This window comes from Pungitius pungitius, chromosome 1 (assembly GCF_949316345.1).
Source record: "Pungitius pungitius chromosome 1, fPunPun2.1, whole genome shotgun sequence".
NCBI lineage: Eukaryota > Metazoa > Chordata > Actinopteri > Perciformes > Gasterosteidae > Pungitius > Pungitius pungitius.
In genome coordinates, this window is record NC_084900.1 from 17,620,865 (window position 1) to 17,645,129 (window position 24,265).

Here is a 24,265-nt window from a genome sequence, read left to right on the forward strand (position 1 = left end):
GAAAATGTAATTGTGCATTTGATTGACAGGACAATGACCAGCTCTTCAAAACAAATTCAGTTGGATTTTTTCTGGGTTTTGTGATATTTTCCAAACCAACAGCATCTCTCCCCGGGTCTGCCGATCAAATAGGGAAGAACCATTAATTGCATACAAATGCTGCAGTAACATGTCCATTCTGATATTTCCTCTGCTCACTGTTTCTTTTCTGTTTACAATGGTTTTGGCCTTCTGAGTAAATGCAGCACTGTCTCATGTACAAGTTATTAGAAACCAATATGCTTACAGACCTTCCTTAAGTAGGCCCCAATCAGACAGTGGAGGGAGATTCAGTATGGGCCTGTTTGGCAGCTAAAGGACTTAAACACGATTTCCCTCCCCTGCAGTGTAGAGCAAGTGGGCGTGATTAACACGAAAAAACGGCAACGCCCTCTCGTACAATCCGCTCTCCTTATTGGTCTTGAAAGTGGAAGTCAAATTTGGGGCTCTCCCTATTGTCAAAACTGCCATATCATTGAGAATAATATTTATTTTTAAAAAAGCAACGTTCTCCGCGGACTCAAATGTGATCCACATGAAGCGTAAGTGCTCATAAACTCCCCTAAAATGCAAACGATCCACTTGTCCAACCCACCGCAGATGCTGAAACATCTGCCAGAGCGCCCCAAAAGCTCATGTGGGAAAACGTCGGGAAGGGAATTTGAAGAAGTCCTCTTTCCAAGTTGCATTCGTTCCTGCTGCCTATTCCTTGTTGTTCATTAGAAAGGAAATTGCTGCCCCCCCCCCCCCCACCCCCCTCTCTCCTCCTCCCTCCTTCTCTCCGACGCGCGCCTCTGCCGTGGAGCTCCCCCTCGCTGCGTGCATCGTGATCTAGTGGATGCAGAGTCTCGGAGAGAGAACGCAGGGTCACCTTCTATCACTGCAAGGTGGAAATACCGAATACATCTCAGCGGAGGCCACCTGGTAGTAGTGCACCTGAGCAGCATCAGCAGCAGGTGAGTCGGTCCGTCCGTGCGCGCGCGTGTGTCTCTGCTCCGTGTTGATGGACACATTGGTGCACCGGAGAAGAAGAGCCGAGCATCCTTTCAGCGACGGCCGACGCGGGGGATGACAAAACAATCTCGCCTCTTTTCCTGGTCGTTTGGACGATGTCTGCCGCAGCGACCAAGTAACATCTCTAAAGATTAATAACAGACACCACGGCGGCTTACGGTTATGCATGCGTCATTTGAAACGGTGTTCCGCTGTTGGCGCACGTCAAGGGTGAAGAGGGACCGCCTTGTATCATCTTGGATTACTACTGCATGCTTTGGTCGTTTGGTTTGGTGAAGCTGGTGTTTCCTCCGAAGTGAGAGGACGATGCGCGGCGATGTGTCTTCCTCCTGCAGACCGAGCGATTTGACCTTAGTGTATTATTGATGTGGGCACACTTGGATGCTTAAAATATATGCCATGTTATGAAAGCGCACTATGGCAGATGGAGATGGTGGTCGAGGATGTGGGGAGGATTGCCATTTTATGTTGACTGTCCATGCGTCAAACGGGTAAACAAGTAAACTACGTGGATCCACGGTGTCGTAATCAATCCCCCCCCCCACACACACACTCTGTGTATGTACTGTGTTTGTATAAGTGCATTCACACCGGTTTTGTATTTTGGGGTGAAATGGACGCGCGCGTCCTAACGCGACGTTACGTAACCGGCTGTCACAGCAGAACGCGAGAGGAGCTGATCTCCGGCGTCATTGTTTCTTCTCCGGCAAACTAACCGCAACACAGATGAGAAGCGTCCGGTTTTCTGCACGGGATTATGTGCATGTGGTTTAATCATTCATCGAATCTGCCCCCCCCGAACTGAAATGCATCCAGGCTTACGGCCGCTAAATCTCGAGCCCGTGGCCACATTCATTGCGTTTAGCAGCAGGAGTTCGTGTGTCGTTTTGCTGGTGTTTTCTGGTCAAAGCCGGAAGCTCGGGCGTCACATTCCGCAGACCCCCCCCCCCCTCCAGCAGCATAACACAACAGAGGTTGTTCTCAGGGTCCAGATGAGTTTTTTTTTCTCAGAATGATGACGTAGCAGTTGAGCGCTTGTTGTTGAGCTGTCCGCGGTGCTGAATTCTCTGTTTGCTGGAGCGCGTGTCTGTCAGCGGCCAAGGTGCCCTCCCCCTTCCCTTCACACACACACACACACCCCCCGCCCCCCACCCCCCAGAGCCCGACGGCAGGGCAGGGAGGAGATGATGATACGGTCAGGGGGGAGTAATCCAATTGTTTTGCCGTAAGGGGGAGTCAAAGAGCACTTGCTTTTTATTACCCGACTCCTTACTCTTCAATGTGGAGACAAGTTAAAGGTGCATCTCACCAGGATCTATATCTATTTTTATAACTTAAATCAACAGATCTATCTATACACAGTTTTCTTAGATGATTCTATTAATCTTTTTTACTTAAGTTTGGCATCACTTTGTTAATGGTAATAGGATTTTAATGGTAATCCCCACAGCTCCTTCACAACTGTATATCTCCATTCACATGTGTTTGTTTGTGTGTGTGTGTGTGTGTGTGTGTGTGTGTGTGTGTGTGCTACTTGTACAGTGCGTGTAGCTGTTAAGTCACTGACTCTCCTCTCTCTCCCCTCCAGGTAAAGACTTGTTTGTATGTTCTGACTCTGGTGCTCAGGAGGATTGAATTAAGAGTTAATTTGCAATTTGCACTCACTCAACTACTGACTTGGTCTGTGGTTCTCTAACCGTTATTAAAACACAGCAGTTAAACGCTGCGTTATGGAAAGAAAGCTTGCAGGGAAGTGGGAATGTAATAGTTTCAGCCAGTTTTGTTGAAGGGTTTTAGCAATTTTTGACTGACTCTGCTGCAATTTTGTTTCTTTCTGTCCATATAATGACAAAGGATTAGCAGCAGCGTAGAATTGGTGGGAAGCACTGCAGTTCATCCTATTGTCATTTGGTTATTTGATTTTTATCTTTAATGTGGGATGTCATAAAAACAGTGTTAGCTCTTGTGACAAGGTGGCTTTGTTCTTATCGCAGCGCATCCCGGTTGAAATAATAGTTGACTTCACAGAACACAGCTGATATTTCCCTTCTATAAATCTTCTCGGTTATATTCAAAGCGGCAGGAAACTTGGAGAGAAACTGGATGTGTGCAGCTCCTTTTTCAGAGTTCAAACCTGCATCCCTGTAATTCTAAACAGGTTTCAGTCTGATCCGAATCTCCCCGAGTGTCTCTCAAGACATCTCGCTTGGAGGAATTTGGTGTTTCCTCGTGTTAGTGACCTTTCTTTCGCTTTGTTACGCTGTCAGCATCAGGTGTTTGTAGGTGGTCCTTGGACACCGTGTGTGAGGAAGAGATGAGAGGACAATGTGTGAAATGGCGAGGTTGTGTGTGTGTTTGTGTGTGTGTGTGTGTGTGTGTGTGTGTGTATCTATCTATATATGTATATATTTTCTCTGCTGTTTTGTGTTGACCAAGGCTGCCGTTTCTGCGTTGAAGAGAAGAGATAGTGGTGTCTGACAAGGTGTAAGAGAAAGGAGGCAGTGTAAGAACAGAGCGTCTGAAGGGCAGCAGGAGTGTCTCATTTCTCTGAGTGCAGCAGGGAACACACACGAGCTGAGGCCCTCTCCCTGGCGGAAGATTCATGACAATGGAGATGATCAAAAGCAGTCGGGACACCTTCCACACCGCAAAAAGCCTCTTGTCTGTTTGAAATACTATCAACAGGATCGGGGGTTAATCGTAGCATCAATAATGAACGTCTGCTGTACGTGAGTCTACAGTACAGCCGCGATCATCAGTACGTGATGTTCCCCAGTTTTCACTCTTCATGAACGAGGTCCACGTTTGCCAGCTGGCTCGCTCCTCTCGGGCCACGACCACGGCCCGGTGGCTCGGCCCGGTGGCTCGGCCCGGTGGCTCGGCCCTGAGTCAGTGTGTGTTTGTGTGTGTGTCGTGATCTTTTGGGCCAATTCAAAATGGAGTCCCAGCGCACGCGGCCCTCGAGCGGAGCTCCGCGGTTTGGAGCGATGCCGGAGTGGATGGTGAAGCGTCAGCGTGGTTTTGGTGATAATTGGTGAACGCACTTCACGTGCTTCTGCGCATTTCCATGTCGTTCCTTTGAACACTAGAGGGTGTGTTCCTCATGCTCAGACAGATGGCACGTGCCGTTAAATGTATAATCGAAAGGGCTTTAATTACATCTAAGAATATAGATGTAGGCATGAAAACGTTAATGGTGTAGTTCACCCAACACATCAGATGGAAACACACACATTCAGAGCAGATGATGTCATGTTTCCTTCCCGACCAGATAGTACAGAGGTTCATGTTATGCGTACGCTTGTGAATGAGCGGCATTTCATCCGACAAACAGGGCAAAACACATATTTAAAGATATTTAATTTGTGATTTATACCTGAAGAATTTTTTTCTATTAACGTTTTCATCTGTCAGACTGCAGCTAACTGATGAATGATGGATGATTCCTTCATCAGGAGACTTGCTGATCTCTGTATCTTTCAGGAGGAAGGTGAAAAACTGCATCAAGTGACTCAGCATTTCGACATGAATTTGTGCCAGAATGTGTTCGATGTGGTTGTCGATTTGCTTGGTTCATTCGTAGTGACTACGGGTTAAATAATTTCATCGACTCCTTCTTTTTATAGTTTAGGTTACTTTTGCTTTTTAGTTGATGTAAATTCCACATTTCAAACCAGCAACAGCAGTGGAATTATTCATATAAAAAAACCTAAAAGCATTGTGATCCACTGGATGATCTCATCACAAGTGCACTTAAGTAGGTCATAATTTAATCATGGTCTCAGGATGTAGAGGTGGGGATTAAACATTTTTGTTTAGATAACATGGTGCATGCAGAATAGTGGAGAATGCGCATGTGTTAACAAATGTGATAATTGCATTTCCAATTGCTCAATTCAAACCTTTTAACATAGTTATATATTACTTCTTGGAACAGGGTTACATTGGTGTTTACAGTCTCGTAGTGTGGGCGGGCAGTCTGTGTAATTTTGTGCTGCTGTAACGTGGTACGTGTTGGGGACAAAATAAACGCTGAGGATATAAGTTATTTATCATTTTCTCCTTCTTAAATTGGGGGGATGTTTTTGTCTGCTTACACGGAATTCACACAAAAATCATTGTGCAACCCTCCATTCAGAGCTAAAGCACATCATTACCGTTTACTGTCTTGGAAGAGCATGTGTTAGGTTCATAGCATCATCCATTTTTTATTTTAACTGGGTGATAATTCTGTCAACAGGCTGGTATTCTGGTATCATACGTTCTGCCACTTCCGACAGCGTCAGAATCGCTTCATGTAATTGTGTTTTGACTAGTGCTGTTCCACCAATTTCCATTTACGTTCCCACTAAGAGCAATTTAGCAGCACTTTTGACCTAATTGTCAAAAGGTCAACCCCAACGGCTCTCGTGTTTTATTTCCACAGGTGACCTCCTGCAGGGCACCAACAGCTAAACCGCTAAACTCTCTAAAGTGGATGGAAACCTGACCCATCATTGCTGGAGAAGGTGAGTTGGACCTGCTTGTGTTTTCTCTTCTCCCAAAATCTGGCTTTCTTGATCCTCTGTTTGTGCAGGTACTGTCTTAGTACTCTTTGTCTCATTTATAACGCTGAATACAGTCACTTGTGGTAATTAATGGCTCTTTGTCAGTGGCGTTAATATTTCATGAGGGTGGTCCATTACTCGTTTTTAGTTTCTTGTTTTAGGCTTATATTGAGTTACCGAATTATTTATTTGGTTCACTCTGTATGTGATTAACAACACACATGAGCGGTCACATTAACATTTGTACTCTCTCAATTATTTGTTTTTTTTTCCCGTCATCTCAGAAAGTCTCTTTTTTTTCTCTAACTCGGAGCACGCGGGACTGGTAACCCCGGTGATGAATTTGTATTGTGTGTGTTAGCGCTGCAGCGGGGAGGTTAAGCAGCTGTTTTTACGAGCACAGAGCGTTATTCTTGTAGGAAGGAGGCTCATCAGGTCTTTATGGTCCAGTTCAGTGAGCCTTCTCCAGAGCGCAGGATGAAGCTGGGTCTGAGGTGACTCTGTCAAACTAAGTGTTGTAAAAGGGTTTAGCAGGAAGTAAAAGAAAAGAGTACAATCAGCAGCAATGTTATACCCTCTCACTCACGTCCGGGTGTTATTTTGTGCTCCAACTACCTTTTCATTCACAAATATCATCTTTCTTTAAAGCCATACAATGAATCCTCAAATCAAAATTCTTTGTTTTCTGTCATGCTATTTTAAAGATTTTAAGGAAAATTTGTACCAATTTGAATCTGCTCGTTCAAGATTTTAACATAGCCTTATGTGACAAACCACTTAAACATATCAATGTTTAGTAAAGCCGTCTCCTTTCCTAATTACTCGTTCAGCAAGAATAAATTATGTCTGTAATCTTTTACAAAACAGAAAAGCCTTAAAAAAGGTTAACTTGCTTTCAAAGCAACTAAAAACTGAGGAATTTAAGAATTACCAATGTAGATTTGCTGTTGCAGCACAGCCAGTAATACGGTGTCTTGCTATTTAAATACTTATATTTCATTTCATGTGTTTGTTATCAAAAAGTAGGTTGGGAAGTAGGTTGTTCTAAATTCTCAAGTCAAATTTAGCGTTGACCACCAGCTGGGAGGGTCTGCCTGGTTCGCCAATTCCTACATGGAAACATTTACACCAGACTTGTTTATTTTTCTTTTATTTAACAACCCGCAGCACTAGTTTGGCTCTGGATTTGACGTATTCATCCATCACTCTCCAAGAGAAATTGGCCGTATGTGTTGTTTCCGACTGCTTTAAATAACTGTGTTTGATATGATCTTGAGGGTTTTTGGTGCAGAGTCTTCAGCAGTCAGATTTGACTCCCGCCCGTACACACGTCTCGGCCCAGTTGCGAGTCCAGTTTAGATTTTGGCAAATCAGATCTGATTAGAGGTCTTCGGTCTCTTGGCACGCGATCCTTTACTCCACCTAAATGGCCCCTGGGTATTACAACTGGGTCTATATAGGGATGTAAGGGGATTGAAGTCTGGGGATTCAGTCGTCGGAGCTGTATCTAGACTTGCTTTCTCCTGTCAGGCTCAAAGAATGGCAATGTTGGAATTGAGCAGACATTCCATCCTTGAGGATGAATTTGATTGACTTTGGTGATGCAATGACTTTTGTCCTAGCCCAACCATTAGGTCAATCTTTTTTTTTTCTTGCAAAAATACTACAAGACGGTGGATTAATTGACTACAAAGATTCATGTCCCATTCTGGATGAAATGTATCAAATTTGCTTTAACTTGAAGTGAAAAAAGTGAAATTTGATTTAACTTCTGCTGTTGATAGAAACAGTAAACATCCAAAAACTGTTAAACGTTTTTGAATGAAAACATTTGCTGGTTTAGTTTAAAAATATTTTTGATGTATTCAATGTCCCGTTCTAGTTCAAATAATCCACAGCCCTCTCTTTTTAATCCCGCCCCACCTTACTCCTCACAAATCTCCACACGCACGTGAACAGGCAGTGCGCCCGCAGGCCGCCCATCACTATTCAGTATCCACTGTGGCATCGAGCAGCTCAGCGGCAGGAGGGAGGAGCATTTCCAGATTGACCATCGCCTCCTCCCTCCCGTCCTCCCTCTGCTCCCCCCCCCCCCCCATGCCTGGACATCAGGAAAAACTGGACCGGAACCACAGCCTCACTCCTCTCAGCTCCCTCTCACAGCCACTGCTGCGTGTCATTGCTTCATCATCGGCCATCACAATATGTCACCCCCCCTCCCTCCCCCTCCCCTGATGCACTCTGCCTCTCTCGCCCGTCTCTCTCTCTGCCCTCCCCCCGGATATGTTTTTAACCCTGTCTTGTGGTAAGTTCGGTGGTTACATAAGGACTGCTGCAGCGGCTGGGCCGCTGAGTTAAACCACTGCTTGGTCGCAGCTGTGTGCGTGTGTGTTCTATATACTATTGTGTGTGTGTGTGTATGTGTATCCGGACGGCCTCCCTTCAGTAGTTTCCTCCCATTGGTCTGTCTCTCCCTTCGCGGAGAAGAACACAATAAAACGTGCAGGCGGTAATGTTGCCTAATACATTAACGCACCGGGTCGCGGATGACCGGCAGCATGCTCCTATGACCTCTGACCTCAATGCGGGATGGAGGAAGAGAAGGAGAGCCTTTCCCGTCACAAATGAACATCTTGCTGCTGATGAATTTGTTGTCTGTTGTTCTGGGAGCTGAGCAATAACACAACTCAACTAACTCGCACAGTTGCACAATTATTATTGGAAAAGGGCAATGCACACACACACACACACACACACATTTATCAGTTGGACCTGTGGCGGAGTGAGAGGGAACATGCAATGAAGCGCAAACCTGGTTGTTGTTCAGCCACCCAGAGCCCCTCCTGAGGCATTCATAATCAGATAGCTGAGTCATCCTGACCCACCCTGCTACACGGGGAGAGACTCTTTGGACCAGATCTTACCGTTAAAATACCCGGCAGCTAATTTTTACATGTCATTTGAAATCAAAAGCTAATGTGTTTTATTATTTGCTGCAATTTTGTAATGAAGATGGGTTTGACATTGGGGACGGATTGAAGGTGGCATCTTGCAGGTGATCAGAATCCTCTCGTCTATGAATTTGTGCAGTACTGGTATGTAAGTAAAATCAGTGCCGTACTCAAGTCGTCTGTGCTTAACGTTATGTTTACATTTTTGCATTTCCTTCCTATAACAAACCATGTGGGTTGGGGAGCACATTTATTGAGTTTCAGGGGCTTTCCAATGTTGCCTGTAGGCTGATGGAGGAGAGAGAGAAGATAAGAGTGGTTTAACCCCCTTCATTTCTATCCACACATCAGAGCCGATTTCTCTCTCTCTCTCTCTCTCACTGCACCACAGGTCCAACTGTTAAATGCAACAATAGACCACACTCATTGTTTTAATTTGTATTATCTATGGCTCTATAACAAGTTATAAAACAGCTTATTTGATGAAATTTCTTTCTTGTTTCTTGTTCTTCTGAGTTTGAATCTCTGGATGCACTTATTGTAAGTCGCTTTGGACAAATGACATGTAATGTAAACTATGAAGTAGTAATACTTTAGTATTCAGCGTTGTGCCGTCTTCAACTCGCTGACCGGTGTGCTGGCCGAGGCCTTTTTGGTGTAAAACAGCTCGGTCACAGGAGCCCTGGGTGAGCAGGAATAAAGTGCCTCTCCTGCAGCTAAAACCAAATCACCAATCACACCGGGTGCGGATGCCCCCCCCCCCCCCCCCCCCGAACAGCAAAAAAGCTCAGATTAGTGCTTTTTTGTCTCTAATAGTCAGTGTACACACACACACACACCTCTCTTGTGTGTGTGTGTGTGTGTGTGTGGTTGCATCGATTCGAGGACGTCCCGCCAGTCGACTGCGGGATGAACAGCTGACACTGCGTCAGCCATCCAGCGCTCGTGCTGCTGTCTAAAACATCAGTCACATGCCCTCCCCCCCCCCCCCCCCGCATTATGATGGCCGCCGTGTGTGTGTGTGTGTATGTGTGTGTCTGCACCAGGCAGCTCTGTCTCCTGGCAACATCCAGCCGCCTGCTCGTGCCGCGCCGCACCGAGAAATGAATCACACCTCGGGCCCGATGCGTTCGGCTGCCCTTCTGGCCCTTTTCTGGCTCCCCACCGTTCTCCAGCCGGCTGTTCGTCCTGAGCTCCTTCGTCCCTTCTCATGTGCCTCACCCCCTGTCCTGTCACGCCGCTTCCAATACCTCCATCTCAATCTTCGTCTCCCCCATCCCTCTAACCTTCTCTCTCCGCCGCCCTGCCCTCGCTCGTATCTCAATGAAAGACCTCCCACCGCCCTTCTCCCGGTGTGTCCTCTTTTTACTCCGTCAGTAGAGGAGGAGGACATGCTGGGCTTATCAAACACAATCCACAGACAAATTGAACCGACTGCAGACGTCCGCTGACGCCTTTTATTGGTCCCTGCTCAGGATGTTTGACACGCCGCGGCCGTGTTTAGGTGAAGCCGAGGTTCATTTCCTCAAAGACGTCGCAGCACTAAAGAGAGGATGAAGTCATTGAAGGATCCGTCAGTAGAAGGCGAGCGCTTGGTAATGTGCTGGGGTAAAGTTAGTTCATCTCTCTGAAATCTTCTTACGGTAACGAGCTTACATGTTTCTCGTGGTTCTTTGTCAACACCGGAGACCTGGACTGTGTCCGAAAAATGCGTCTAACCTGACATCAGGAGGCTTTGAAAACTCAAACCACTGATGTTCAATGTTCAACTTGTGGGTTTTTTATTCCAATGGCGTCGCTGTGATGTCATGTTTGATGCACAACAGCACCTGGGGGAACAAAACAAACGGAACAACACCTGTGTGCGGCCATCCTGTCAGTACAAAGCGGCACAATTACCGCTTCATCTCAACATCACATTCCCCCCTTGAGTTTTTGTCTCACTCGTCCTATCCGCTTCTTCCCTCGCCCTCCCAGCTAGCACCCTCCCCCTCTAAAGCTATTCAAGTGGCACACTGCAGGATTATCCCTCAGCCTCTGAGACATGCTGGCTGGGTCAGACTTATCGTCCTCTCTGGGTTCACTTTGTCCACGGAGGTCAAAGCTGCAAAAGTAAAATTGGCAACATATGAACCCTTCAAAGAACCAGTCAAAAAGGATATTTGGACTACAAATCCACACTTTCACAAGGAGTTTTTTGAAGGAGTTTCTTTGATTTCATACATCCAGATTATTTGTATTATTCTTTTTCAATAATGGACCCAACTGTGGTAAGTGGATGTGCAAAAGAGTGTTTAGTCACTTTAAAATGTACATTAGTTTGTATTTTCTCAGCTTCAGGCAGTATACGAGCGGTATCGCTTTGACAGCAGCGAGTGTTGTGATCAGCTGAGTGGGTGGAAAACAGTTCCACACTGAAAGATGCATCCAAATGGATAAATGTGTCTAGTGCAGACCAGCTGTTACTTTTATACATCACCTATGTCGGCAGTATTTTCTTTTATGAAATGAGTGACGGCTTTCTGATTTTTTTTTCATGACTTCCTCGACACTTACACAACAAGGGGGAGTGAGATGTGTGTTTGCCGTCATTTGGGTGCATTGACCTCAATAACGACACGTTAAGGCCCCTCTCCACAATGCTTACCGCTGCTCCTCCCTTGTGGGACACACACAACAATCTCCCACTGTGGAGACGAGATGTCTGCTGTGTGAAGTGTTCTCTGTGCGATTGTCCAGCTAGTGAGCACAGACTCCTGGCTTCTATGTCCTAGTGAGCACAGACCCCTGGCTTCTATGTCCTAGTGAGCACAGACCCCTGGCTCCTATGCCCTAGTGAGCACAGACCCCTGGCTCCTATGTCCTAGTGAGCACAGACCCCTGGTTTCTATGTCCTAGTGAGCACAGACCCCTGGCTCCTATGCCCTAGTGAGCACAGACCCCTGGTTTCTATGCTCTAGTGAGCACAGACCCCTGGTTTCTATGTCCTAGTGAGCACAGACCCCTGGCTCCTATGCCCTAGTGAGCACAGACCCCTGGTTTCTATGTCCTAGTGAGCACAGACCCCTGGCTCCTATGTCCTAGTGAGCACAGACCCCTGGCTCCTATGTCCTAGTGAGCACAGACCCCTGGCTCCTATGCCCTAGTGAGCACAGACCCCTGGCTCCTATGCCCTAGTGAGCACAGACCCCTGGCTCCTATGTCCTAGTGAGCACAGACCCCTGGTTTCTATGCTCTAGTGAGCACAGACCCCTGGCTTCTACGCTCTAGTGAGCACAGACCCCTGGTTTCTATGTCCTAGTGAGCACAGACCTTTGGCTTCTTTGTCCTAGTGAGCACAGACCCCTGGTTTCTATGTCCACGCCGTCTCTGCACCTGTAATATCTATGCCGCAGAATTATTATTACATGCTTCTTTGAGATTAAGAAAAGCGTGTGGACCGCTATCTGGGAATTATAGTGTTGATCCAGAAAAACTGTTGGCAAAACTAAGCTAGTGTCTTTTGTCAGGAGCTAGGATTCTGGCATCGTGGCGGAGCTTAACTGGCTTTGATGTCAGCAGCTGTTGTACTCATGAATGTGGAAGCTAATTGGAAGACCGGTTTGATGGACAGGTAGCAGAACCAATGGAGTGTGTTTGTACCTGAGATTAAGACCTACCACTATCGGATCGCTTAGTTGCAGGAAGTCCTGCCTTGATATTCACAGCTATTTTTGAATCTGTGCATAATCACCTAAAACTAAGAATTGCTGAAATGTTGTTTTTGTTACACTAGAAGGAGCCCATCACATATATATATATATATATATATATAATATATATATATATATATATTTGGAGGTGGATGACTGTTGTCTGAAAATGTCAACAGTTAGGACTCATTTTTTCCGAAATTAGAAGCCTGCTTTATCCACAGCAAAAAGACTATATTAAGCCATGGTGTAACTGCACTATGGGCTGAGCCCTTGTTTACCTGAAATGTGCACTTTATAATTTTATTTTGTAACGCACTGTTTGGCAACGTTGATTTTTAGTAAAATAAAACATTTGCACAAAGCAAGCCAATCCACTTTTCCATGTTGATAAGAGCATTAAAATGAAAAAAAATGATAGAAAAAACATTTAGAGTAGATAAAAATGTGCTTGAGTTAACTATGACATAAGTGTGATTTAATCGTGATAAAATATTTTAATTGTTTGACAGCACTAATGCAAACTATCTATATACACACAAATATATATATATATGTATATATATATATATATATATTTGTGTGTATATAGATAGTTTGCAGTTATGGGGTGGTCATCAAAATGTCCAACTACGTCATGACATCTTTTCATCGCCATGAATTGTCTTCTTTGATGCCCTTTGATGTCTTCTTTGATGCCTCACTTGTGTTGTCTGGCAGAATGGCGTCATGGTTGGTCAGGGTTGTCCTTCAATCAGAGGATCGGCGGTTTAGCTCCGCCAGGCCACGCCCACGTGTCCTTGGGCAAGTTGTGGCTGCGGCGTGTAAATGGTTGCTGAGTGTTTTTGGTCATTTCTGGGATTAGCAAAACATTCAATATTCCTGTATTTTCAGTCAAACGTTGTCTTATACAGAGAAACCGTTTCCTACTGTGTCAAACCCTCTAGGTGTAATAGAAGAGTAGAGTACGCAGAAAACAGGCCTCTTTTCAAGATCAATTACCAGAATTACTTTACAGCTGATCCCAGTTCAACTGAAGGGCTCAAACTAAAGACACACCTATTTAGACTATACATCGACATAAACACTAACAAATTGTTGCACTCAAATTATAATATAATGGCTCTATAACAAGTTGTAAAACAGCTTATTTGATGAAATTTCTTTCTTGTTTTTTGTTCTTCTGAGTTTGAATCTCTGGATGCACTTATTGTAAGTCGCTTTGGACAAATGACATGTAATGTAAACTATGAAGTAGTAATACTTTAGTATTCAGCGTTGTGCCGTCTTCAACTCGCTGACCGGTGTGCTGGCGGAGGCCTTTTTGGTGTAAAACAGCTCGGTCACAGGAGCCCTGGGTGAGCAGGAATAAAGTGCCTCTCCTGCAGCTGAAACCAAATCACCAATCACACCGGGTGCGGATGCCTCCCCCCCCCCCCCCGAACGCTTTTTTTGATGAGTTGACCCTGTGAAAACAGAGTGTGTTGCAAGGGCTTCACAAGCCGACCTTGTGGTTTAAGGACTTTTAGTTTTCTCACCAGGACAATTAGGTGTGTAAGGAGAGCGAGGTCGGCCCCGGCTTCCCGTTGAGCCTAACGCAGACAGTCATTCTTCTCATGACTCATTCCGGGGGGGGGGTGGGAGGGGGTCAAGGATGTTGCAGGAATTAGCATTCACTTGGCTGCAGAAGACAGATGAGAGATGAAGCACGGAGCGCTCCGGTCATATTTGTACGAAACATTCCTTCTGCCGGAGCAGACTTCAGAGTGCACACTCGGCGCCTAATCAGCCGGGCCACGAGTCATCCTCCGTCAGTGACCTCCATCTAGCACGCTAGCTCTTCACTTGCATGCCGCATATTGGAATCATTCGTTATTGCGCTGTGCCCTTAATTACAGTCATTGATATTTGTTTTTGTTTGATTTTAAAAGCTATATTAAAGTATTGCACTGTGGGGCCGAGTAGACAATTACCAAAATGAAGTTAATGTCCGAGTATTAAACGTTATTAACGGAATGTCTGTCATCGTTATTAGACGCATACAACGCATTACACATTGGTGTCCGCTGTGCAATGAAGAGCTCGCTGTTGAGGGTATAAGCCGTCAGTCATGAGAGCAAAATGGATTAGGCTTCAAAAAGAGTTCAATACGGATAAAGCGCCTCGTGGTCTCTACTGTTCTAAGATATCGACCAGACGTCAGACACACATAAATGAATCACCTTTGATGCCGGAGCAAATCCAGAAGGAACTGTGTTTGGTGTATGATTTACAAAGTAAAAGGTGATTAACCACGTTGTTATGCTCATCGTGCATGCGTTCTATTGTTTTTTTTCTATTTTAGGTTTTTCACGGAATTGACAAAAGCAGTTCAGTGACAAACATGATGCTCAAATATATCGTGCAAAGCAGTACAAACAGACTAGGTATAAATGGCAGAATAATAACAGTAACAATGGCCATGACACTACGTTGTGTTTACAAACAAAGTGCATTGTGGGCCCTTGTACACAATCGCAGCATGCGAGCGCTGCAGCTTTCTCTCACATGCAATGTGTCCGAAGAATGAGTGGCACAATGGAAGGATTCAGGGTCAGAGCCGCCGTGATGCTTCACTCTCTCTGGTATATTTTCTAGGACACGGCAGCGTATGATTGCCGCCACCCCCCCCCCTTACCTCCTCGGGGCGCGGCGCTGGATGCACGGTGCAGGAAGCTATTTTCATCTCATTATTATAAACGTCTCAAATAGAAACCATCACACTGGAAGGTTTCCTCCTAGTTGTCATGGAAAGTTCCCACAATGCCTCTGCTTAGCGTTCCACTGCTCAGTGGTCTTCGCCTGCTCGTGCTGCACACCCCCTTCGCCCTCCTCTCTTCCCGTATTTGCTTGATTTTAATGTACCATTTTGTTTGCCTTTCAGTGCGCGAGGAACCCGGCTTGGCTGCAGAGGACAGGTTTAGTCATCAGAGTGCTTTGCCACATCCAGGAAAATGTCTGGCTCCTACGATGAATTTGCAGTCGCTGACGACACCATGGACAGCTTCTGGGAGGTAAAGACCAAACCGTCACGTGTTCCCGTGAAGGAGTTCTTGGAGTTCTTAACCCCCCCCCCAACCCAAACCCGTACCCTCCCCTAAAGAGTCACGGCTAAAGCCATTCCAAGGAGATTAGTTCGACCCAAGATTTTACAGGAAAGTTGGCAGACGCAGCCTTCTCTTCTTTATTTTGAGAATACTGCAGTTAATTCTGTCGTCACAGGGAGCAGCGCAACAAATATAATAAACACAACAAATGTGATCATCATTCAAGTTCCGTCCGTCCTCGCTTTGTGCGCGTCTACTCGCACCAAAGTGGCGTTAATGAATTCCCTCGGCACAGAGTCCTCTTTGTCTCCGTGGCTCCACGGGTGACAAAGAGCCCCAGTCATCGGTGGCTCTGAGGGGGCCTTTCACCACACGCACCTGCCCGTGGCCTCAGTATTGCCTACCAGCACAACTCGGCTAAGCCCCAAAATGAGTTCACTCTCAGGTTAGTTTTAATCAGACATGTTCACGTTCGACACAACTGATCAAACGCTTTGTGTCCTTTTTAATGGGATCAGCACACAGCTCAAATACAAGCGCTCGCGTGTGTTTTCACACGAGTCCACCTGCGTGTTGCTGCTGTTGCTGTTGTTGTTGTTGTTAGTGTGATTTGGCAATCCGTCACACGGGCCAAAACTCACAGCGCGGCACACCTGTCTCACCGCCTCCCTGCAGCTCTTTCATCTCCAAACAGTACGAGCAACACGTGCACGCTCCGAAGGACCAATCGCGGTGGCTCTCCGCGAGTTGTGCGTGCGATGATGCGCGTGCACGGGCCGAATGCAGCTTCAGCGTAAACACGAGCAGTTCGTGGCTCCTGCGTATTTGCGTGTCTGCGTCGACGTTTACGTCTCTGAGATCATGGCCTCCTGCGTTACACCGCTCGAGAGAATTAAAGCCCTCACACACACACACACACACACATTCACATACACACAAGCACAAGTCATTGCATAACAACACATGCACAGGCACGAGCATCCCCCACCATCACCCTCCCCCCTCCCTTCATCATGCAGCATGAGCACACGCCCCCTGCAGGCTCCGAGGAGGCGGAGTCACGCGTCCTGGCCATGCAACTTTTAAGGCGGTATGCGCTTAAGGTGGCAAGATCTGAAAGCGGAGGCAGTAGAGTCATTTTGGCAGACAGTCACTCTGAATACGGGTGCGTTTGGCTGAGGAGGTGCACGAAATAAGAAAATATACGTGCCTGATGCTGTTTGCTGTTGACGCACACACACTCGAACACGAATATGAATCGAATAGACAGAATCCCTTTCATAACCTGATTATATTTGACAACAATTAGACTGGTCAACTTGACCCTTCAAAAAATGTAAATGAATAAAAGAAAATGTAATAAAATCTTAAGGACACAATAGCCTGTTGGCTTGTGTTTTGGGGGTATTTTCTTCGAATTACAATATTTAATACCAACACTTGACACTAAAAGCTGTCATATTTTCAGTTATACTGTGCACACAGAAATGCTGGTTAATTCTTTCATTAAAAATAGTGTTTTTAAAATTTGGTAACTCACAATAGCATTTAGTTATATTTTCTCAAACTGTCACTACATCTTGACAGTAGAAGGTGAGACAGATAATCTGCGTATAAATGATGTCCAACAGCCCCCTTTAAGCTTTCAAAACGGCATTCGCAAGATTTTCCAAAGACCGATTTTCTTTGTGTTGTGTTTCTTTTCTTTCCTTTTTGACCTATTTGTTGCTTTGCTCTCAGGTGGGGAACTACAAACGCGCTGTCAAAAGAGTAGACGACGGCCATCGGCTCTGCAATGACCTCATGGGCTGCCTGCAGGAACGTGCCAAGATAGAAAAGGCTTACGGTGATCAGCTAACTGCATGGTCCAAGAGGTGGAGACAGCTCATCGAGAAAGGTCAGTGTGTGGGGGGGGGGGGGGGTCGGGTCAATAAAATGAATGGCAAAGGAATGAATGTGCTTCACGCTGTCTTTTCAATTTGCCAAAGCTCCGTTTACACAGTTTGCGGTTTGCCCCTCTGCTAATATTTGGCCGCCTGTTTGCGAGCTAAATATTTAAACATTTGGTCCCCCCCCCCCCCCCCTCCACTCCCCAGGCCCGCAGTACGGCTCCGTGGAAAGAGCCTGGCTGGCCGTGATGACCGAGGCTGAGAAGGTGAGTGAGCTGCACCAGGATGTGAAGAACAACCTGATGAACGAGGACGTGGAGAAAGTGAAAAACTGGCAGAAGGAAGCCTACCACAAGCAAATGATCGGAGGCTTCAAGGAGGCCAAGGAGGCGGACGAAGGCTTCAAGAAGGCTCAGAAACCGTGGGCCAAAAAGCTTAAGGAGGTGAGCGGGGACGGAGACGAATGTCTGCGACTCAGTGCATCTTCCAGTGTTGTATTGTTATTTTTATTTTTACCATGAATAGAAGGATAAGGATCTGGTCGTACCTGTAGCAATCGCCATTTAAGCTCCAGTGACTTCATTCGGCTCATCGTTCCAAAAGTCCGTACTGTGTTCCGTCATAACTCCTTTGCAGCTGCAAATGATTGGAACTCAGTCCAAAACACACTTAGACTAACAGCCCTCACCTCCCTCAACATGTTCAAACATAAGCTGCAACGAGCCATAGTTGACTGCTGTACTTGCTGACCAGCCCTCACTTCTCGCTTCCATTTTTTACAAAGTACTTCCAGTAATCTGCCTTTTCTTTTTAAGTAGTGTTTATTAATTTAACTATGTTGTTTTTAGCCATGTGCTTGTCATACTCTATTGTGTCTGTTGCTGTTTGTGTCACTTGTGTGGACTGTGCCTGCCTCTGGTTAAACAAAGGTCAAAAAAGGACATTCATAGATACCGATCACATTGAGATTTGTTATCGTGTCTGGACCAAGGTCACTTTCCAATCTGAGATGAGTGGATGTGTCTCTTTCCGCGGTCTCATTGGATGATGCATGTGAGACTTAATGCCTGCCCGCGTTTGGACACGTAGATGGAGGCAGCTAAGAAGTCGTACCACATGGCCTGCAAGGAGGAGAAGCTGGCTGCAGCCCGCGAGGCCAACGGCAAGACGGAGGCTTCCGTCACGGCAGACCAGCAGAAGAAACTGCACGAGAAGGTGGACAAATGCAAACAGGATGCGCAGAAGGTGAGCGCGAGGCCCGAGGAGAAGTGTTTGTCGTTTAGTTGGTCTGAGGAGAATGAGCCGAGTTTTTTTTTTACCCCACGGAGGCTTCAGTTATTTCTGTTTTTCCCGTCTCAGGCTAAAGAGAAGTATGAGAAGTCTCTGGAGGAGCTGAATAAGTGCACCCCGCAGTACATGGAGTCCATGGAGCAGGTGTTTGACCAGTGCCAGCAGCATGAAATCAGGAGGCTGACCTTCCTCAAGGAGGCCCTGCTGGACATCAAACGCCATCTTAACCTCACCGAGAACCAAAGGTCAGCCGGGCAGAAATGGAGGCGGTTTGTTTTCTGTGTTTTCTGAGGTGTGATTGAGTAAAACACAGTGAAAGGTGAAACACGTGGTCTGCTGTGTGTGTGTGTCACTCTGCATGCTACGGCATTCACATCCCGCAGTCATCTATCTAAAAAATATGATTCAGGTCATTTGACTTCATTCCATGTGGTCAAAGGACTCTTTGAGCATGATTGCCAACTGTTCTACCTTTGAATCAGAAATGATCACGTTGCAAAGACATTTCATGACAGATTAGTTCGATTTTTGTTTTGTCACATTCAGCGCAGTTCGCCTCAAACCGATTCATCTCAACACACTTCTCAACCAGGCGTGCGCTTCTCATTAGCGGGTGACACTCGCCGCCCTAATGAATTGATTATCCAGCCAATGACGTTTCTGTCAAACTGAATTTGCACTGAGGTTGACTGCCTGTCATTATGTGGGTGGCGTTCAACCTGTGTGCAACAACAAGGCCGGGACCCACAGCAAAGTGGTTTTCAGGGTCTTTAATCAAACCCGCCTTTTGGTTGCTATGGGTGATTCCAGCCCTTTGCCGTTAAGAGGGTTGCAATGTGCTTTACCTCGCCTATGATGCCATTAGCAGCTGGTATTTGGAGAAGAGAACCTGCGATCGGTTTTAACTGTCCTTGTGGTTGTCAAAATGCTCAACAAAAAATGTAATAGGTATTTTCCATTGATCTTTATATACATGCACACACAATCGACATGTATTATAAAGAAGCATTTGCTCTACTGGAAGGAGAGTTTATTGGATGTAGATAAAAATGTTCTGACGCATTAAATGTCTAAAACCTACACAGGTTAATCCTGTTGAACAGATGATACAAATAACTGATTTGCATCTGTTACACATTGCAGAGATTTGGGGAAACTGTAGCAACATGAACGCTAATGATATTCCTGTAAAGGATTATCAGGATTATTCGGGCCAAATACTTCAGCTGCTGAGGGCTTCAGCAGAAAACTCAGGGAGACACTCCGGTCTTTTCGTGACCGAACGTTGGATCTCGCTCAATGATGGAATTTGAACCACATTGTGGCTTCCGTCGCCAAGTTGGCAGCGGACCCCGGGGTCTCAGCTGGCACGTTTCCCCCCTCACCATTTGTTCCGATTCCCTCCTTTCCCTCAGCTACAGCACAATATACAGAGAACTGGAGCGCACCATCCTGTCTTCAAACACACAAGAGGACCTGAAGTGGTTCAGCAACAACCACGGGCCCGGGATGCATATGAACTGGCCCGCGTTCGAGGTACAACGTTAAAAACTCCGGTCACGCGCACATCACACGACACGCCTGTTTATCTGCTACTCTTCGTTATTCCGCTTCCGTGTGTGTCCTTTCACTGTGATCTCCAGGAATACAACCCGGACCAGGCCGCTGCCCCCCCAAAGAAGAAGAAACCAGACGGGGCCCCACCCACTCCCAGCACCGACCACGTGGCGCCACCTGGTGACCGAAGCAGGTTAGTTATCGTTTTGTTTTTAATCATACTGCACTGCACACGCATAGCTCGTTATTCAATCACATTTCGTGACCGTGTCGTCATTGAATTGCATGGACAGCTCGTATTTCCTTTGGTCTCTTTTGAAGGATAATATTGGTGTCAATACTGAAAAGACTGCAGTACTCAAAAAAGAGTAGATTGTGTCTTTGTGAGCGAGTGTTTACAGCAGCTGGATGGCGTACGTGGGAACAATTCACAATTAAACGACAGTGCCCGGGTTTCTCATAAAGAGGGAACACATCGCACAGTGCAGCAGTGTGACCTTTTTTTTGCGCGACTTGTTAACAATTAGAACAACATTTGCTCAGTGTGCATTTCTTCTATCCTTTTAGTGTGAGCAGCTATGAGAAAAACCAAGCGTACTCAACCGAGTGGTCCGACGATGAGCAGCCCGCCACGCACTCTGGCAACGAAAACGGCGGGAACGGGAATTCTTTTGAAGAGGATTCCAGCACCGGGAAAGCAGTGCGTGTCCGTGCTCTGTACGATTATGAGGGCCAGGAGCAGGACGAGCTCACCTTCAAAGCAGGTATTCACCCGTGACCAACTGACTCATCGTCATAATACAGTTCAGCCTGTCTCATTGGTTCACAGACTTATTAATGTCCATTAAGGGGCTGGAACGCTGGAGTTTAATCATAAGACGAGGAGCTGGGGCATCAACCAGGTGGTAAAAAATAACCAGCTCTGACCCGGTTTCCATTCCAAGGCTCCCTTCCTCTATTGATAGCTGTGGTTAAGTCAATAATTGCAACATGGAAACCAAATTACAGCCACTTACCACCAATTAACACAACCTCTTTGGAAAATGGTGTTAAGGGATCGACCGCGCAACACAGAGACATAAAAAACAAGCTTTAATATTTTTTGAGGGAATACCATTATTTATCTCCCAAAATGTAAAATATTTTCCTTTTAATTGGGTAGGTATCCATTTGAATATTTCTTGTTAATAAGTGGGGCTTGAATTCCCCCCTAAAATTCTGTACAAAAACATTATCATTACATCATTGAGTATTGAAAGAAATCTCGAGTGCATTAATCAGAAGAAACGTGAAGCTGTAATTTTTACAGACGTCTTCATTTGCTCGACTCGCGTCCACTGATGACGGGCGGGTGGCTGCGCGTTGACTACGGAGTGGCGTCTCCTTCACAGGTGAGGAGCTGACCAAGACAGAGGACGAGGACGAGCAAGGCTGGTGTAGAGGTCGCCTGGACAGCGGCCGGGAGGGACTCTACCCGGCCAACTACGTCGAGCCCATCTAGTCGCGTCACCGGACAAGGACACGCCGTTGGAGGCAGCTTGAACTGTCCAATTGCATCGCACATAGCCAGAGACTTAAGAGCAACACATCCTTTGCCCAACAGATGCGCCAAGCAGTCTCGCCTAAATCAAAACTTAGTAACCTAAAAGACAATATATCCGTATAATATATTTTATCCAGCATTTTGGGTGGGTGGACTCACATGTTTAAAAACAGGAGCAGCGGTTATTCCGGTGTATATACACACTCAACTATAACATCAAGACGGTGCAGGAACGCATTGCTTCTCTGTGTAGCTGTGATTAACATGTGATGCAGCTTATTTAAACTTGCAGCGTACTGCAGTCTGTTCTCTTGTGACAATGGGAACCTAAAATATATATATATATATATTACACACAGTTACACCCCAACCTGCATTGTGTATATACAGTTTGACGCCATTTCTGTGTAGCATTTTCAATGCTGTGTGTGGTCAGTCTTCATTCTTCCACCTGGAATGCTGTGTAGTGTTAAAATGTACCACCAACAATATCCTCTTTTGGGTTTTTTTTTCTTGTTTTTTGGGGGGTTTTCTTTGTGATTTGGTCCAACCTCCAGTGTGTGCAGTGCTATGTGTTTTTAGCTGTTTTATGAACTTTGTATAGCAGCATGTGCTATGCAAAAGAAGAAGAAAAAAACCAACACCTGCATTCCCCGAATCCTGCAGCCTCAATTAGGCTTCAACTTGATGCAACACTTCAACTACAAAATGCAGAATTCATTGATTTTCGTCTGACATTCTTCTGGACACGTTTGTGTTTTCTTTAAAGGAGGCTCGTTGATGAACTGATTTTCTGTTTGCTCGCTTCTTTTTTGACATATTTATTTACTTAGCATCACAAACCTGTTGACAATACCACCTCCATGCAACCCAAGGAAAGGATACAGTTTCTCCAGAGGCTTTCATTCTTGGTTCAGTATTTCTGCTCTTATCTTAATCCACCACTGCTTACGCGAGTGATCTATTCCCTCAGAGCAAAGCGGGATCAAGTCACCTTCTCGAGGTTGCCACTGCCGTATAAGAGGCGGGTTCTGAACAATGCCTGTGCCGGGCCCCTTTCTTCCAGAGCGAGGGGCCGAATGAGGGCAGACTGTTTTCTGAAGATCGAAGCCTGTTCAACCGGACACAAATGTACTAGTGTTCGGGCTCGAAAGAGGGCGCGTTGTCTGAACACGGTGTCTCCATCGTCATTTAATGGCCTACGTTGCAAAAAGCACTAGGTGTGTGTGGCCCGTCTCCCCGCTGAGCCAAAGAATGACCCAAAACCATCAACTATCTGTTTATTCTGTCCATGCAATAACTTCACATATCCCACGTGAGACGGCTATAGTGGGGATCAACTTGCAGCTGCCATCCAGTCCACCCAAACTACATCCGTCTGCAAAGCACCACGCAGAGACCAGGGGAACACATTTGTCAACAGTGCTGCACTGCATGTAAGCTGACCCGCACACAGCGTATTAAATGGTCATTTTTAAACCCTTAACTTAATATATAGACATTCAATTTATAGCAGGAAGTCATCAGATGTTGATTACTGAGTCATATTGCTCATATTGCACCTAAATCTCTGATTAGATGGAACAGATGCTTTTAATTGTCCGGATGTTTTTCAATTTAAACAGCAGCCAGATGTGTTTAGCTCTGTGTCTGGAACAGGATTTGACAGCTTCGGATCTCACACATGAGGAGAAACACATCACCAGCTCACAAGTTGTGTCTTAGAGTAAAGCTGTCCAGCATAGCAAAAAGGACTACTATCATTAAACTGTCCCACCTCCTTGACGTGTGTATCCACACACAGACTCACATACACTCGAACACAGATATACACACAGATATATATACAGACACACACACACGCATTTAAAATTACTAAAAGTTACAAAACCATAATCCACATTACCAGGTCAATATTTTGGGCGACAACATCCTCCAGTGTGTATGAGTTGTGTAAATGTAATAGAAAAAAAGTTTTAAAAAAATGCAAGTGATTGACTATTAAGACAAAATGTAGTGTTATACATGTAAATGTGATTCATTAAAATAACAGCAATGGAAAACATATTAAGAAATAGGTACCATATGGTATGAATTTCATTGCAATGGAATCGTCGGTGTATCATAAAAGCGTGACGTTATCCCACGCTGTCAGATTTGTATATGATGATGTAATTTAAAGATTATATTCTATTGTAACTGTACAACTGTTGAGTTGAAAATTGAGACCTAACCACGTTGAGGCAGTAAAAAGGTGTACATGTAAATGCTTTTTTATGTTGATGATCTCTTCCTTATGCACACAGGGGACAGCAGCTCACGTTGTGGAAACCCTCTATTAGCGGTCTAGAAGATGTATGTTCATAGTTAGTGATGTACTTTTATCTCCTAACTGGTGTAGTGCCTGTTCATCTTGATGTAACAAGACGTTCATTTAAATATGCATAAAGATGATTATGATCACAGATATAATAATTATGATAGTGATGAAAAACCTGACTCAAATTTGTTGTTGCGGAATCGATATCGCGAGATATGTTTGAAAGGGGAAAAAAGTTTGTTGAAAGAAAAAAAAACGTTAGTGTCCGTGTGTTTCTTTTTTGGAATTAGCATGTGATTTAGACTATTTAGAAAACATGTGGTTGTATGTATGTGTA

General features: G+C 45.5%; 1 protein-coding gene across 3 annotated transcripts; it reads left to right on the plus strand.

Moving 5' to 3' along the window:
- The first annotated feature begins 820 nt into the window (after positions 1–820).
- On the plus strand, positions 821–24,073 carry LOC119221700 (protein kinase C and casein kinase substrate in neurons protein 1-like). Of its 3 annotated transcripts, none has more exons than XM_037477744.2 (11): positions 821–995; positions 5,480–5,561; positions 15,167–15,296; positions 17,070–17,226; positions 17,426–17,661; positions 18,308–18,463; positions 18,578–18,753; positions 19,924–20,044; positions 20,152–20,258; positions 20,633–20,829; positions 21,457–24,073. In XM_037477744.2, the coding sequence occupies exons 3-11, from the start codon at positions 15,237–15,239 to the stop codon at positions 21,564–21,566; spliced, it is 1,320 nt and encodes a 439-aa protein (XP_037333641.1). In that variant the 5' UTR covers positions 821–995; positions 5,480–5,561; positions 15,167–15,236; the 3' UTR covers positions 21,567–24,073. The 3 variants fall into 3 exon arrangements, with proteins under 3 accessions (XP_037333641.1, XP_037333642.1, XP_037333643.1); XM_037477745.2 differs by lacking the exon at positions 821–995 and adding an exon at positions 1,029–1,168; XM_037477746.2 differs by lacking the exons at positions 821–995; positions 5,480–5,561 and adding an exon at positions 10,603–10,821.
- Positions 24,074–24,265: the final 192 nt, after the last annotated feature.

Bases quoted from the DNA above. Each gene is read 5' to 3' on its own strand.
- LOC119221700 (XM_037477744.2), top strand. From the start codon at position 15,237: ATGTCTGGCTCCTACGATGAATTTGCAGTCGCTGACGACACCATGGAC. The intron at 18,464-18,577 runs GTGAGCGCGAGG...TTCCCGTCTCAG, and splicing joins GCAAACAGGATGCGCAGAAG to GCTAAAGAGAAGTATGAGAA. The intron at 20,259-20,632 runs GTTAGTTATCGT...CTATCCTTTTAG, and splicing joins CCACCTGGTGACCGAAGCAG to TGTGAGCAGCTATGAGAAAA.